Here is a 14,883-nt window from a genome sequence, read left to right as displayed (position 1 = left end):
TTTTTTTTCTTCCTCCACAATTATCATGCTACAAAAGAATGCTCTTTCCAGGGTTTTCCCTTGTTCTCTGTCTACAACTACTCAGGTTAAATAGTTCTATATTTTATCCCTGAATTACTAGTGCCTAACGAAGTGCCTGATACATAGTACTTGTTCAAAAATTAATAAATGAGCAAACTGTTAACTAATAGCCAACCCAAACTGCTTAGTTATGTTAACTTATAACACATGAAATGGTATTCGAAATTAGCTATAAATAGGTAATGACAAGGTTTGCACTACCATATACTTTGAGGCCTCCCATATTTAAGTCACAAAAATGATTTCTTACCAGCTCTTCTTAGACCTATATGGTGAGTTAACGATACAGAAGATGACCTTTGCTTCGGGATTGTCAGTAGATTTGAACTAAAAGGTCCATTTAGATAGCATCCTTGACTAAAAGGGAAAGATAATAGGTTAAGATTTTTAAAAACATGAGAAATTCCTTTTTTCCTTATGGTCTTCAATTCAATTAGCAAATATCTGCTTATACATTTAGTTTAGACATCTATCTAGTGCCTAAGGAGTAAAGCAGGAGCCAGCAAACTTTTACTGTAAAGAACCAAGTAGTAAATACTTTGAGCTTTGCAGGCCATGTGGTCTCTGCAATTACTCAACTCTGCCACTGCAGGATAAAAACAGCCATAAACAATAATAAACAAATGAGTATGAGTGTGTTTCAATATAATTTTATTGACAAAAACAGGTATGGGCCACATTAGGTCCACAGGCTATAATTTGCTGAACCCTGGCTTCAAGCAGGTTATGAATATCACCTGGAAGGCTTCTTACTACACAGATTTCTAGTCCCATCCCCAAGATTTCTGATTCAAAAGGTCTGGGGTAGGGTCAGAAGACTGGCGTTTCTAACAAGTACTTAGGTGGTCCAGGGACCTCACTGAGAATCCCTGGCCTAAAACATACAGTTTTTCACTATCTTCCGCTCCCCTTCTTCACCAAAATTGATTACCCACTGACGCAATCATACCCTGCAACTGAAATGCTTATTACAGGTTTTAGAGTTCTTATGAAGAAATTACATATAGATGAGCAGTCACAGTATACCAACTGATACATAAAAGGCATTTTAAGATTATATATTTTAAAGCTTTTGGCCCAGTGCCACACATATAGCACTTCCTTTCTTAGTCACTAGCCTGTTTTCTTCTGTTAGTTCCTGATGTGGGTACTTTGCTACAGGATCAAGAACAAATCTAGATTCTCTATTTTCCACTCGATATTTTGTTAGTATAGGCTGAGTTCTCAAGATTTTCCCTAACTCCTTCATCTTTTTTGTACTTCCACACCCCCTTACTCAAGGAAAATCTATTTTTCAGCATCAGATATTTCTGATGCTATCTTTTACCATCTGTAAAATTAGAGATTTAGAATAAAGGACTTCTAAGATAACATCTAGCCTTTACATTCTATAACATTTTTTGCTCAATAGTAATAATAATTTGTTGGCAATGTTACAAAAAGAGGCAATATGTAAATAATACCACTCAACTCATTTCCCTACCAATGCTCAAGCATCCCTTGCATTTGAATATTCATTGCCTACATATAGAGTGGGAGAGATGGGGAAAGAAGAGTGACAATACCACCCAGGGCAATATTCAAACAGAACAATCTGTGTACTCTACCAACATCTACTTCCTGATTAATATTCAAAACAAAGACAGGGTTTTCTCCTTCAGAGAAGAGACCCGAAGCACTGCTCCATAGTCTTCTACCTTAATCCAGGGGGCCTAATAACTGAAACAGCTGTTTAGAATTGAGAGGTCAAATGACAGGTTTTCAGCTCGGTTCCAGAATCATTAATTCCCTGCCTATAACCAGATAAATATATACCGCAATGAGATTACATAAAAAATACTGAAGAGTGTATATGTATAACTGATTCACTTTGTTATAAAGCAGAAACTAACACACCATTGTAAAGCAATTATACTCCAATAAAGATGTTAAAAAAAAAATACTGAAGAAAGCAGAGGGCAAGATAGGCTAGGAGTCCCAGTGATTATTAATAGTTGGTAGGAAGGTGATTAAAGTCAGACTTGGGAATCGGTCTTCAAATCCAAGTGCACAAGCATTACAAGAGATGTCAAATGTTATGGTCACAGAGTTAAGTCATATGTTAAGAGTTGATTTCTAAGACAATCAATGCAAATTACCTTGACAAGTTTTTTTTTTTTTTTTTTTGCGGTATGTGGGCCTCTCACTGTTGTGGCCTCTCCCATTGCGGAGCACAGGCTCCGGACGCGCAGGCTCAGCAGCCATGGCTCACAGGCCCAGCCGCTCCGCGGCATGTGGGATCTTCCCAGACCGGGGCACAAACCCATGTCCCCTGCATCGGCAGGCGGACTCCCAACCACTGCGCCACCAGGGAAGCCCACCTTGACAAGTTTTGTATCACCTCATTTATTATTTTTTTAGATAGCTGTAAAACTTTTTGGCTGTCCAAAATCCAGATTTGCAGAGCCATTATCTTAAAAACTGAGTGGGATGACACCATTAGCCCTCTTGAATCTCTGCAGTTCAAATAGGTTCCAGCCATTGGTATAAATCTCTAATAAATTATGAGACACATAATTGAGAAGCTGGTTCCCAAGTACATTATTTAGAGGACATACTATTGCCAGGCAACAAGTTATTAGATTTAATTACAGAGCACTTACGGTGATGAACGATGAATCAGAATAGGTTAAAAGCAGGCCTCTTTAGTGTAGTAGTACCTATAGTTGATGGCCCTCAGACTTTTGGTACGCAATTTGCCTACATTTCCCCAGGGAAGGTCTGTTCAAAGGAAATGAGCTGTGAGTTCTGAATACGTTGTTTGTCCACAGGGAGGGTCTGGGTCCCAGCAGTCATTCCATGGATAGCAGTTTAGCCATTCTTTTAACCCTAGGTACTAACACTGTACTTGGGTAATTCAATTGTCAGCTAACGCAGAAAAGCATTCTTCAAAACTTCCTGGAATTTCCTGACCAGTAAAACTTCATCCTAGGTCTGAAACTTAAGCAGAAGGCAGTATCAACTGTCATATGGACACCATACCCCTGCAGGATACTTGTTAAGCAGCTGTTTATCTTCAAAGACCCATTTTAATGTAATCCCAAACTCTTTACAGTAGTCAAGCAGGTCTCAGAAGGGTTGTAATGACTAACGCAAGGTAGAAAATGAAAATTGCCATAAAAGAGCAAAGAAAAGGTGTTAAGGAGATTCAGAGGCGAAACAGATGACTTTTCCTTGGAGAACAAGGGAGGGGGATGTCAGCATGTTATTCTTAAGCTGTGACATCTGAGCTCAATCTTTAAAGACATACAGAAATAGGGGTCAGAGGGTCTCTTCTAGGTAGAGGGAATAACTAAAAAGGGGCACAGATGTGTAGAGGGAATATCAAACAGTTAAGCTTGACTGGATTTTCAGATAAATAAAGGTGATACCAGAGAGGTATTTTGGTGTTATAAAGTAATGGCCTTCTTAATTAATTAAAATCTCAAGTCCTCTAAGAGATGAACAGTGGTAAACTTTTTTATTTAATTAATTAATTTATTTATGGCTGCGTTGGGTCTTTGTTGCTGCATGCAGGCTCTCTCTAGGGGCCACTCTTCATTGCGGTGCATGGGTTTCTCATTGCGGTGGCTTCTCTTGTTGCAAAGCACGGGCTCTAGGCACGTGGGCTTCAGTAGTTGTGGCATGTGGGCTCAATAGTTGTGGCATGCAGGCCGTAGAGTGCAGGCTCAGTAGTTGTGGTGCACAGGCTTAGTTGCTCCGCGGCATGTGGGATGTTCCCAAACCAGGGCTCAAACCCGTGTCCCCTGCATCGGCAGGCGGATTCTCAACCACTGTGCCACCAGGGAAGCTCCAGCAGTGGTAAACTCTTAAGAGTAGGTAATACAGTGGCTGTTCAAGTAGGACTAATTCTTCTTCCTTGTGGTTTTCCTCCTTTGGAGCCCTTTCATCATACCTAACATAAGGTTTATAATACTTCACTTTTTTTCTCCAGGCAAAGCATAAAGAAAACCAAACTTAAGTCCTATTTTACGCTTTACACAAATGAGGCAGCTGAAAAATATAATTAAGCTTAATTTTCAAAGGGATTGAAACTAAAAACAAAATTATGAGAAAACTTCAAGGAAGAGTCTAACACAAGTTACATGCCTGTTACTTTCACGCAGAGAGCTTTCCAAATCATTTTTCTACTCTTATTCTTTGCAAGACTGCTCATCTCTGTTTGCTTAATTTTTCCAAGTAAGGGTGCAACTTTGTCATGAGGGAGTAACAGAATTTTAAATCTCAGGCTAGGAATTTGGGCAGTATTTTACGGGTGTTGATAAATGTCCAAAAACTTAATGATTAGAAAAAACTGTATAATCAAAGTTTTGTTTACAGAAGATTTCTGGTGGAAGGGTAGAAGATGGATTGGGTAGTGAAGGATATTAGAAATGGAAGGATAATTCAATAGCCCACGTAAGGAATAATGAAAGCATGAAATAGTGTAGGCAAAGTGATAAAGGAAAAAAAGGAATAGAGAGGAAAAGAGGTTTAGAGATAGACTTGACAACTGTTATCTATAGAGTAAGGTAACAGGATGTATAGATAACATCAAGTTTTCTAGGTAAATCAATTTTGTAAGCAACCACAAAACTAGAGGACTGCAGCACTGTGCCAGGAAATGAGGACAGGATAATAGTAACAGAGGGAGAAGCAGCTGGAGGGATGAGAAATTTGGTTTCAGACATAGTTTCAGGGAGCAAGAGGTTCAATATTTAAATCATGCTGAAATCACAGGGTGATTTAAAATCATAGTCAGAGAAGCTATGATCAGAATCCAGAGCTGCATTCGTATCAAAACTAGGAAATGTGATCTCCATTCTGGAGTACTCTAATAAACTCAAAATGAATGCCTCATGATTACAGAGTTACAAGTCTATTCGTTTTGTGCTACTAAAGCTTAAATGTTCCCAAACAAAATGTCACCATACATTTATGATCTGTAGCTATGATGTCTAATATGCCTGCCATTTATATCTATGTGACAGTTGCATATGGCTCTTTGTATTTTAATTAATTAAAATCAAATCAAATTTAAATTAAGCTCCTTAGTCATACCAGACACATTTCAAGCTCTCAATAGCCACACGTAGCTAGGGACTACCAAATTGCATGTACAGCTATAAAAAATTCCAATCATCACAGAAATTTCTATTGGACGGCACTGATCTAGAGACTTGAATTTCAAAAGGAAGAGTGGTTGTCAATGCTTCATATATTCCCCTTTACCCTACGTTCAAAGTATACTTAGAAATTTATTACTGAGAAGCTCCAGCTTCTGCACACTAGAAAGATTACTTCTAGCCTCACCTCTTTAAAGTAGATGTTTCCTAATATGGCCAATTACTGTATTCTTCAAAGTTCTAAATCCTTTATGAGGCATATGATTTTGTTTTAATGAGTGTTAAGTAAACATATAGAATCTTCCTATACTTACCTTTAACTCTGAGATATGTTCGTATAAAGATTAGTTTTCCTTGGACCATGTTTCTATTTTATTATCAATCGTGTGAGGCAGGAGTATAAAAATAACTAACTCAGTGCATCAAACGTTTCTTTTATCTTAAATGCATTGCTGTTCCATCAGTGTGATGGAAAGATGAAAAAATAGAATCATTCTTTCTTAAACTCATAAGTATTCTCTAGATATTTCCCAGGGTTAAGAAATACCTGTCATATTTTCAGTTCCTAACGTCATTTACTTCGTCATATCCTGCTTCCGTTAACAAAACAACAACAACAACAGCAACAAAAACCATTATCCTGTTTAGGCTCTGGGCTAGCTTTGGACCAAAGCTCATTTTCCTGTAATGTTCTCTTCATACTTGAATCCATCCCTATTTTATAAATCATTTCACTCAATTTTTCTTTTATAAAAATGGAATTCATCTACTTGAATGTACTGTAGAAGATTCAAATTAATAAATCACACAAGAATCTGGAAAATTACAATGATCTGATCATATTTCATATATAAAAATGTTAATATAGTTTAACAGATAAATAGCTCTGATCCAACATTGCCACCTACTGTTTCAAATTTGTAACTACACAGGTCAAGTTAAAGTATCAACACAACACATGCTCAGTCCTAACAAAGTGGTTTAACAGGAAATTTACACTGGTTCCAATTTTATTATAATGGTTAGATAATTGACCAAATAGAAGCTTATAACTCACATAAGAGATCAATATCTTTCCTGGCCTTTAAAAGGCAAAGTATTGAATCCTTTTTTATCAGAGTAAGTGGATATATATACACTCAGAAGATCTCAGCTCCTGCAATCTCCCAGTATCACTCACTTGGTTGCAGTTACTGACACCTCTCCTTTGTAGGATTAGCACTGTTTAGTTCCAAGTAAATCCTCAACAGAATATACAATATATTAGTAGTTTTAGTTCCCCAGCAGGAACAGGGCTTAAAAGTGTCCTGTTACCTTACATCTCACGTCTGAGGTAACATCTGGGGTGAACCTTGGGGATGTTCCTCCTTTCACAAGTCAGAAACTGTTGACCAACCTCTGAATACTACGCAGTGGACTGGTGACTGCCCCTAATATGGCCACCTCTACCGTGGCTTTCCCAGTACTGCATCCTAAATTGATCCTTGTTTCCTTAAACTGCCTCCCTGATTCATGTTCTTAGGGCTCCAGCATGCTTTGTACCCAACTTACCTATTTTGGGGGAGAAGGGAGATTACCTTCTTTTTAAGAATCAGTTTATCAGGCCACGTTACAAACAAAGCCATCCTATACTAAAATACTTCCAGTGTTCCTTTATGCTTTTAGAACTATTTCAAACTTCATTCACAGAAAGAAAGTTGATGTATTAGATTCAGGTTTCTTGAAAAGGCTCTGGAGATTTTACCTTAAAATGCCAAATTCTTGGTGAGGCCTTTTGCCATTATTGCGTTCCCACCTTGGAGTAGTCTGGTCGATAGGTGGCAGACCTGAGGTTCCCGAGCTCCTCCTCAGCTGTGGGGTTGATAAACTATTCCTACTGTTTAGCCCCTGTTGAATAATTTAACAATGATTAAAATCATTATCCTTCAATATGCCGTAAAAGATGGTCCATGGAAATATCAATACAAAGTACAGTTGACCCTTGAACAACTCGGGGGTTAGGGGCACTGATCCTCTGTGCAGTCGAATAATCTAGGTGTCATAAATAACATACAAGTGGGCCTTCCCTATGCAGGCTTCCTCCATATCCGGATTCCGCATCCGTGGATCCAACCAACTGCAGATGGTGTAGAACTGTAGTATTTACTACTGAAAAAGATACGGGTCTGAGTGGACCCACACAGTTCAAACCCATGTCGTTTAAGGATCAACCGTACATTTTTAGCATGTATAGGAGTAACAAAATATTTTATTCTGAAAATCTGTCAATTTTACTCCAAACATAACATTCTATATTGTTCTATTTATCTTCCTCCAACTAAAAAATGATTTCTGATCTCCCTACAGTTTAACCAAATTTTTTTCTTTTGTACATTTTATTCCTAGTTTTATGAGAAATATGCAACTGACAATTTTAAAAGTAGATATGAAAGATTTACCCTGAAAAAAGACTTCAGAGGGCAAGCTTAGGATCAGGAGTGATCCCTATTTCCTAATATATTTTCAGTACAATGCTAATGTACATAGATAGAGGTTAAACTGCAGAATTCTGAGCTACCTTTTGAATTAATAACTAAATTAAATTCAGAACACCTTTCACATTAAGAATATTTTACCCTAATTTTTGAAAATATTCTCGGTTAATCCAAATGTTAACCAAAATATTCCATTTTTGACCATTGTGAATAGGTGTTTTAGTGAAATTGACATTAAACAGTTTCTGCTTCTTATAAATTTCCCCTATCAGCAGACACGAAACCATCTCAAAGAGATAAATACCATTTATATTTAAGTTTTCCCAAGAATGTTGATTTTTTAAAGGTTCAATGTTAGTTATATTTACATTGAAAAAGTTGTTTATGTAACATCCTTTCTGACTATAATTTAGGTCCATAGAATCTTTCTCAGTTCTTAATACACATATAAGACATTTACATTAAATTACCTGTTCTAACTCCCTTTTCCTTACTAATTATTTTTTCATAAATGCTCTTGCTCTTTTCTGAAGTAACATCAGGATTTTTATATTCTTTTCCAAAGCAGAGATAAATTAGATAAGAAATTCAAATAAGAAGTTTTAAAGAACACAAAGAAAAGAAATAAGGGTTACTTCCTGTTTCTTATATGACTTATTCCTATCAGTAAATTCTAGTACTCAAAATAAGCCTTATTACCTAGAATGTTCAGGAAATGAAGCAATTAGGCATCCTATTTAATTAATATTATTGTTTAAATGTTTCTAAAATGTACAGTACACTTTTCTACATAGTAAACATAATAACAAACATAATACTGATATCAATGTGATTTATTTATTTATTTATTTTTGGCCTCGTCATGAGGCTTGTGGGATCTCAGTTCCCCAACCAGGGATTGAACCCAGGCCACAGCAGTAAAAGCCCAAAATCCTAACCATAAGACCACCAGGGAATTCCCTCAGCGTGATTTTTATCACTAAGATTTTTAAGAATTATTTTTTAAAATTACTATTCTAAACATCAGATGTCAATGGAAAATACAAAGGAAGAACAACATATCAAATGAAAACTAACTCAAGAATATATTAGTTATTTTATTGATGAATTTATTGCTATCCCTTTTTGTTGCTTGTGATTAACCTTTCTCATAGGTAGAGTGCTAAAAAAAAATGCTATATAACTTAATTACCATTGGGTTTTGTGTAATGCAGGTGCTACTCGAGACACTTTAAAAATAAAAGCATCACATAACTACCTATGATCCAGATTTGTGAACAATTATCAAAATTTTGCTCTAATCAGGCTTGCTTAATTTTTCAACACTTCTATACAATAATGCTGAGAATTAACAGAATTAACTGATGATCAGAGTCTCTCCAAAAACTATATTTAACTTTTTCTAAGCTCTAGATCACTATTACAATGAACAAAATTAACTGGTTTGAATTTCATCTTCTCCTAGTCTCTTTAGCCAGTAGAATAAAGTAGTTAAAATAATCTCTAAAATATTTCTATTTTTAAAGTTTTATGATCTTTGCTACTGGTAAAGGTATTGATAGTCAAATAAAAGAATTAAAAGCAACCTGAACAGACATAATATATACCTATTTAGAACAGTATTTATTATTTTCTAAAGGAAATCCTGTTTTGAATCAGTGATATTTAAAGAAAAATTAATCCCATATCTACTGATGGAAAAGTCAATGCCTATTGGGCTATAGTAATCTCCAGTGGGTAGGCAGGAGGTAGGGAGAGACAGTTCCAAAAAATGTGAAAATCAGTTTAAAATAATGCTGTGTAATTTCATAAAATGAATATTATAATGATCATTTTTTCTTGGTTCAAAAAGAACAATTTCTGGTTTCTAAAGAATAAAATAGAATAATGACACAATTTGAATACTAGTTTGCTGTACAGCCTGAAATTAAATTTGCCTGTTGTTCTCTACTTCTTAAAAACAATAACAACAATAATAAAAAACTAGTTGTTACCGATGAAGTTATAACTGCTAATTACATCAATATTACTTAGAATAAAAACTGAATACTTAGAATTATTTGAGATTATGACTACCTCTGAAGTCCCAAGCAACTCAATGTACTGGAAAAGAAGCTGGCCCTTTAAAAAGAAATTCTATTTTATCCAAGATTTAAAGGAGCAGTTTTAATTCAAAAACCTTATTAAACGTGATAAACAGGGCTGGCTGATTACTGTATTTTGACCTTGTGAAGTTTTCTATCTCCTTTCTCGGCTGGGTCCTCTATTTCAGAGCAGTGATAAAATCCAGGAAATGGTGTGAGAGGATTAATCTTTGGCCTACAGGAGCCAGAGAAAGCACCCATCAAGCTACTAATACTCCGGAGGGAAGAAATGACTTGCGGGGGAAGGGTTGGGTCAACCAGAAGATCTGACACCATATTACGAGCCTCATTTAGTACCGAAAGATCAACTCCACTTCCACCTCCAGAATTCTAGAAAAGAAAAAAAAAAAAAAGAAAGAAAAACAACCCATAAAATTATATATGTATTACACAGAAAATTTAACATTTAAGAAAAACTTAACTCTAACAATAAGTACTTGAATCCTATTAAATATTAATTTTCATTTATTTGGACATGGCATAAATGATATAACAAGTGGTACGATTCTAACTTTAAAATTTTTGATGCTGATATAACAGATATTGTGAACTTTTTTTCCCTACATTTTTCATTAGTGTATCTCATATTTAACGGTATTCATTAATGACTTACCTTATTAATAGTATGGAACCAAATTTGTGTTTCTTTCAGAATCTATAGTTTGGGCATTTTATTAATTTATTAATGATTCTCTTTCCTCTATGTCAAAATTTCTTTCAAACATATACAACATTTCTTTTATTTACTCCTCACTTAAGAGGCAGTCTAGCATAGTGACAAGGCTTTGTTGCAAAGACATCTGAGTTGGAAATCTAGACTTTAGCCCTAACTGCATGACTTGGAGCAAGTTATTCAACATCTGAACTTTTAAGTTTCTTCACTGTAAAATGGGGATAACAACTACCTCATTAAGGGCTGATATGAGAATTAAATCTGAAAATCTATGTGAAGCACATAAAGCAATGCATGGTACATATATTTTAAATGCAATAAATAAAACTATTATTATCCATATTATAGAAAATGATGAGATAAAAAGGAGGAAAAATGGTGTCAGAGTTCAAAGGAGACAGTGATAACACTGGACTGAATAGTTAATATGGAAGGATTAACAGGACGCTGGGCCCTTAAAAATGGATAGGAAGTACATTTTTTTAAATTTAAAATTAATATTTCATTGATGAATATATATATGATTTTTACTTTTTGAAAATATATATTATGTTCAACTCAATTACCCATAGAAATAAGTGCACTGATAATCAGAACAGTGAAATGTTACTTTTGTTTTATTGTGCCTTGAATTTACATTTGGGTATGTTCGTAAGTATTCAAAGTATTTATTGAGTTCACTGTTTATTAATTATCCTCAACACATTTTGAAATTGAAAAATGTTATGAAAGTTAGACCAACAATTAGCTTAGTAATGTCTTTGCTCTTTGTGGAATTCTTTTCTTTTTCCTTGTGAAGTATTATTTCATATTAGTTTTTATCTTAAAACGTTCCCCATTATTGGTCCATAGCCCAGCTATTTCTAGTCTTTATAAGCAAACACCTCTCTCTATATGTCACTGTAGATATTAAGCATACTTCTGACAGATAGCTTCCCCTAACTTGAACTACTGAACCAAAGTAAATGAACCAAACCAAAATCACTATAAAACTACCCTTGCATACGTTGGTCAAACCTATACCTCCACAAATTGTATATAACAGTATCTGTTTTCCCACACCCAGATAAGAAATCTGTTGTCATTTGAGTTGGTGTTCCCTTATATGCAGTGTGTCATTTCTCTCTGGCTGCTTTCAAAATATTTTCCTTGCTTTTAGTTTTCAAAAGTTTAATTGACATATCTCGGAGTAGATTTAGGGCAGGGGCACTGATCCTATTTGGGATTCACTCAGCTTCTTGAATTTGCAGAATTACATCTTTTGCAAAATTTGGGAAGTTTTCAGCCATTATTTCTTCAAATACTTTTTCAAACCTACTCTCTCTCCTTCTCAGACACTGATGATATGAACGTTGGATCTTTTGTTATTGTCCACCAGGTCCTGAAGGCTCTGTTCATTTTGTTTCTATTTATTTTCTCAATGTTGTTCAAATTGAGTAAATTCTACTGATCTATCCTCAAGCTCAGATTCTATGCTCTGTCATCACCACTCTATTGAGACCATTTTACAAGTTTTTTATTTCCATTATTGCATTTTGCGGTTCTATAACTTACCTTTTTTTTTTTTGGTAACTTCTATTTTTTTGCTAAGATTTTCTATTTTGTTTATTTGTTTCAAGAGAATTTGTAATTGCTTGTTAGGATGTTTTTATGATGGCCGCTTTAAAATTCTTTGTCAGACAATTCCAAATCCGATCATCTTGGTGTTAATCATTGACTGTCTTTCTCATTTAAGTTGTGATTCTCCTGGTTCTTGGTATGACAGGTGATTTTCAAAATTATATCAACATTTTGGTAACTATGCTAGAAGACTCTGGGTCCTATTTAAATCTTTTATAGTAGGAGGTGGTCTTCCTCTTTAGATTTAGCACCAAGTCCTAGTCTACTTTTTCAGGCTGTAGTTCTAATGAAAATTTAATTCTCAGGGCATTCACAGTGGTATTTTCCGTCTGCTTGATTTTCTCCTGGTGCCACTAGGGTTTCCACTGGTCCCTGCTGGTGCTGCGGGTGAGAGTTGGTGGGGAGCTTCCTCAGGTTGGGCTATCTGGTGCCTCTAGGTCGGGGAAGGGAGTCTCCAAGCCACAAGGACAAAGAGCACTTTCTGGGCTTGGCACCTGTGTTGTGGAGACCTGGCCACCCTCTGTCTCATTGGGGAAGGGGAGTCTCATGCGTAGTAGGGAATAACCATACTTCCCTGGCCACTTAATGTCAATGGAGTTCCTGATCAATTCCCCCTTGGTGTTGTTGGCAAGACTCTCATTCAATTTTAAGGAAAGGAAGAGCCTACCTGCATCACATTCTGTTGTTAGGCTGGGAGTCTGCATTACCCCAACATTTGCTGTTGGGTGACAGTTATAAGACACCCTGTCACACTATGTTGCTCCTCTGATACTGGGGTCCCTAATTTCTCCTCTTTGCATTTTTCAGAATTCTCCTTTGTTTGCTTCTTGTGTTATTTCCAGAGTTTATACTGGTACTTAGCAGAGAGTATCAGGGAGAATTAAATCTGATGATACATGCAGAACACATAAAGCAATGTATAGAATATATAGGTAAAGGGCTATAAATATTATTATTATGGAAAGTGGTGAGATAAAAATACAGATAAAATGGTACCAGAGTTCAAAGAATATATAGATAACTTTAATCTGAGTGATTAACAGAAACATTATGGTAAGGGTGGCATTTGAGCTGAGCTATTCATTTGGTAGGATTTTACTCAGAAAGATTAGGAGAAAAGAATTTTTTACAATAAAAACAAACAAAATTTATTTGGGGGAACTCATTCTTCAAGGAGAGAGCATAAATAAAGGTACAAAAGTGGTGAAATAGTGTACAGGGAACGTAAAATTTTTTAAGTATAGGCCATATATATATATATATATATATATATATATATATATATATATATATATATATACATACTTTTTTTTTTTAAAGAGCAGTGGAAGATAAGGTTGGAGAGGCATGTTGGAACCAATATTTGATAACATCAGATTCCAGGCTAAGGAATATGGACAATGGAGAGTCATGGATTTTGAGGCCGTCAAAGAGAAATAAAGCAAGAAAAGGAAAAATGAAGTGATGGAAGGCATTAAAAAGAAGGCAGTACTTATGATGTTAAGACCTGACAAAAGTGTGAGAAAAGAGCATTCCAGGCACACAGACTAGCGCCTGCAAAGATGCAGAGGCAGAAGCCTGCCTGGCTTGTTTGAGGAATAACAAGGCCAGTGTAGCAGCAGCAGAGTAAATGAAAGGGAAAGCAGAAGATGAGGTCAGAGAAGTAAAAGGGAGTAAAGGAAGGGACCATATTGTGCAGGGTCTTTTAAGTCCATGATTAGGACTTTAGCTTTTATTTTTGGTGAGATAGGAGCATAGTGAGCAAGAGACTGACCATCTGACTTATGTCAGATCGAATGGAATATTCAAATTATTTGCTATAACTTTAAAAGTTTAACTTAAATTCTTATTTCCCATTTGGCTTATATTTGGCAAACTCTTGTTTTTGTACACAGAGCCAAGAATACTACATTTTAACAGTTACTGTGGGAGTGGAGGAGGGGGAGGAGTAGGTGGCTGTGTGTCCCTGCAAATGCTAAAACATTTGCTATATGCCCTTTATAGGAAAAATTTTGCTAACTCGTATCTTATACTATAGTTTCAGAGATGCTTAGTATTTATTATTATTGAAATTAATATAATATCAGCTTATAGTTTTGTGTGCTACTATGTACCAGGCACATATTATTATTTTAATCAGCCCTCTGAGGAAACTGATATTATTCCCAATTTATAGATGAGGAAATAGGTTCAAAGTGTCTTAAAAGGCTTGCCTAATTTTTCAGCTGGGAGGGACTAGTTTGTATCAGACCAACTCTTCTGCCTAGAACAATAGGTCTTATGAAAATAGGCCAAAATAAAATAGAAATAGCATCCATTTCAGGGCATCAGAACACAGTCAAGCAGCCAGGGCTTGAAAAAACAAGAACCTGGTGGCGCAGTGATTGAGAGTCTGCCTGCCGATGCAGGGGACACAGGTTCGAGCCCTGGTCTGGGAAGATCCCACATGCCGCGGAGCAACTAGGCCTGTGAGCCACAACTACTGAGCCTGCGCGTCTGGAGCCAGTGCTCCGCAAAGAGAGGCCGCGACAGTGAGAGGCCCGCGCACCGCGATGAAGAGTGGCCCCTGCTTGCCACAATTAGAGAAAGCCCTCGCACAGAAACGAAGACCCAACACAGCCAAAAATAAATAAATAAATATTTATATATATAAAAAAAGAAAAAACAAGAACCTAGAGTTAAGAGAAAAGATTGAAATGAACCCAATATTCTGTGCTACTTTTTCCTTTCACAGAATTTGCTACTGA

The 14,883-nt window shown here is 36.0% G+C and overlaps 1 protein-coding gene across 2 annotated transcripts in view; it reads right to left on the bottom strand.

Moving 5' to 3' along the window:
* PDE3B (phosphodiesterase 3B) overlaps positions 1-14,883 on the bottom strand; it is a 166,513-nt gene that overhangs the window by 49,590 nt on the left and 102,040 nt on the right. The window contains exons 3-5 of one of the 2 annotated variants that reach the window (XM_060103988.1): positions 9,925-10,173; positions 6,970-7,112; positions 332-438 (exon numbers count right to left, since the gene is read on the bottom strand). In XM_060103988.1, the coding sequence (XP_059959971.1) occupies positions 332-438; positions 6,970-7,112; positions 9,925-10,173 (499 nt within the window). The remainder of the gene's footprint in view (positions 1-331; positions 439-6,969; positions 7,113-9,924; positions 10,174-14,883) is intronic. The other variant, XM_060103989.1, reaches the window with a different exon arrangement.

The sequence above is a fragment of the Mesoplodon densirostris genome, chromosome 7 (genome assembly GCF_025265405.1).
Source record: "Mesoplodon densirostris isolate mMesDen1 chromosome 7, mMesDen1 primary haplotype, whole genome shotgun sequence".
NCBI lineage: Eukaryota > Metazoa > Chordata > Mammalia > Artiodactyla > Ziphiidae > Mesoplodon > Mesoplodon densirostris.
This window is presented reverse-complemented; position numbering and strand designations above follow the sequence as displayed.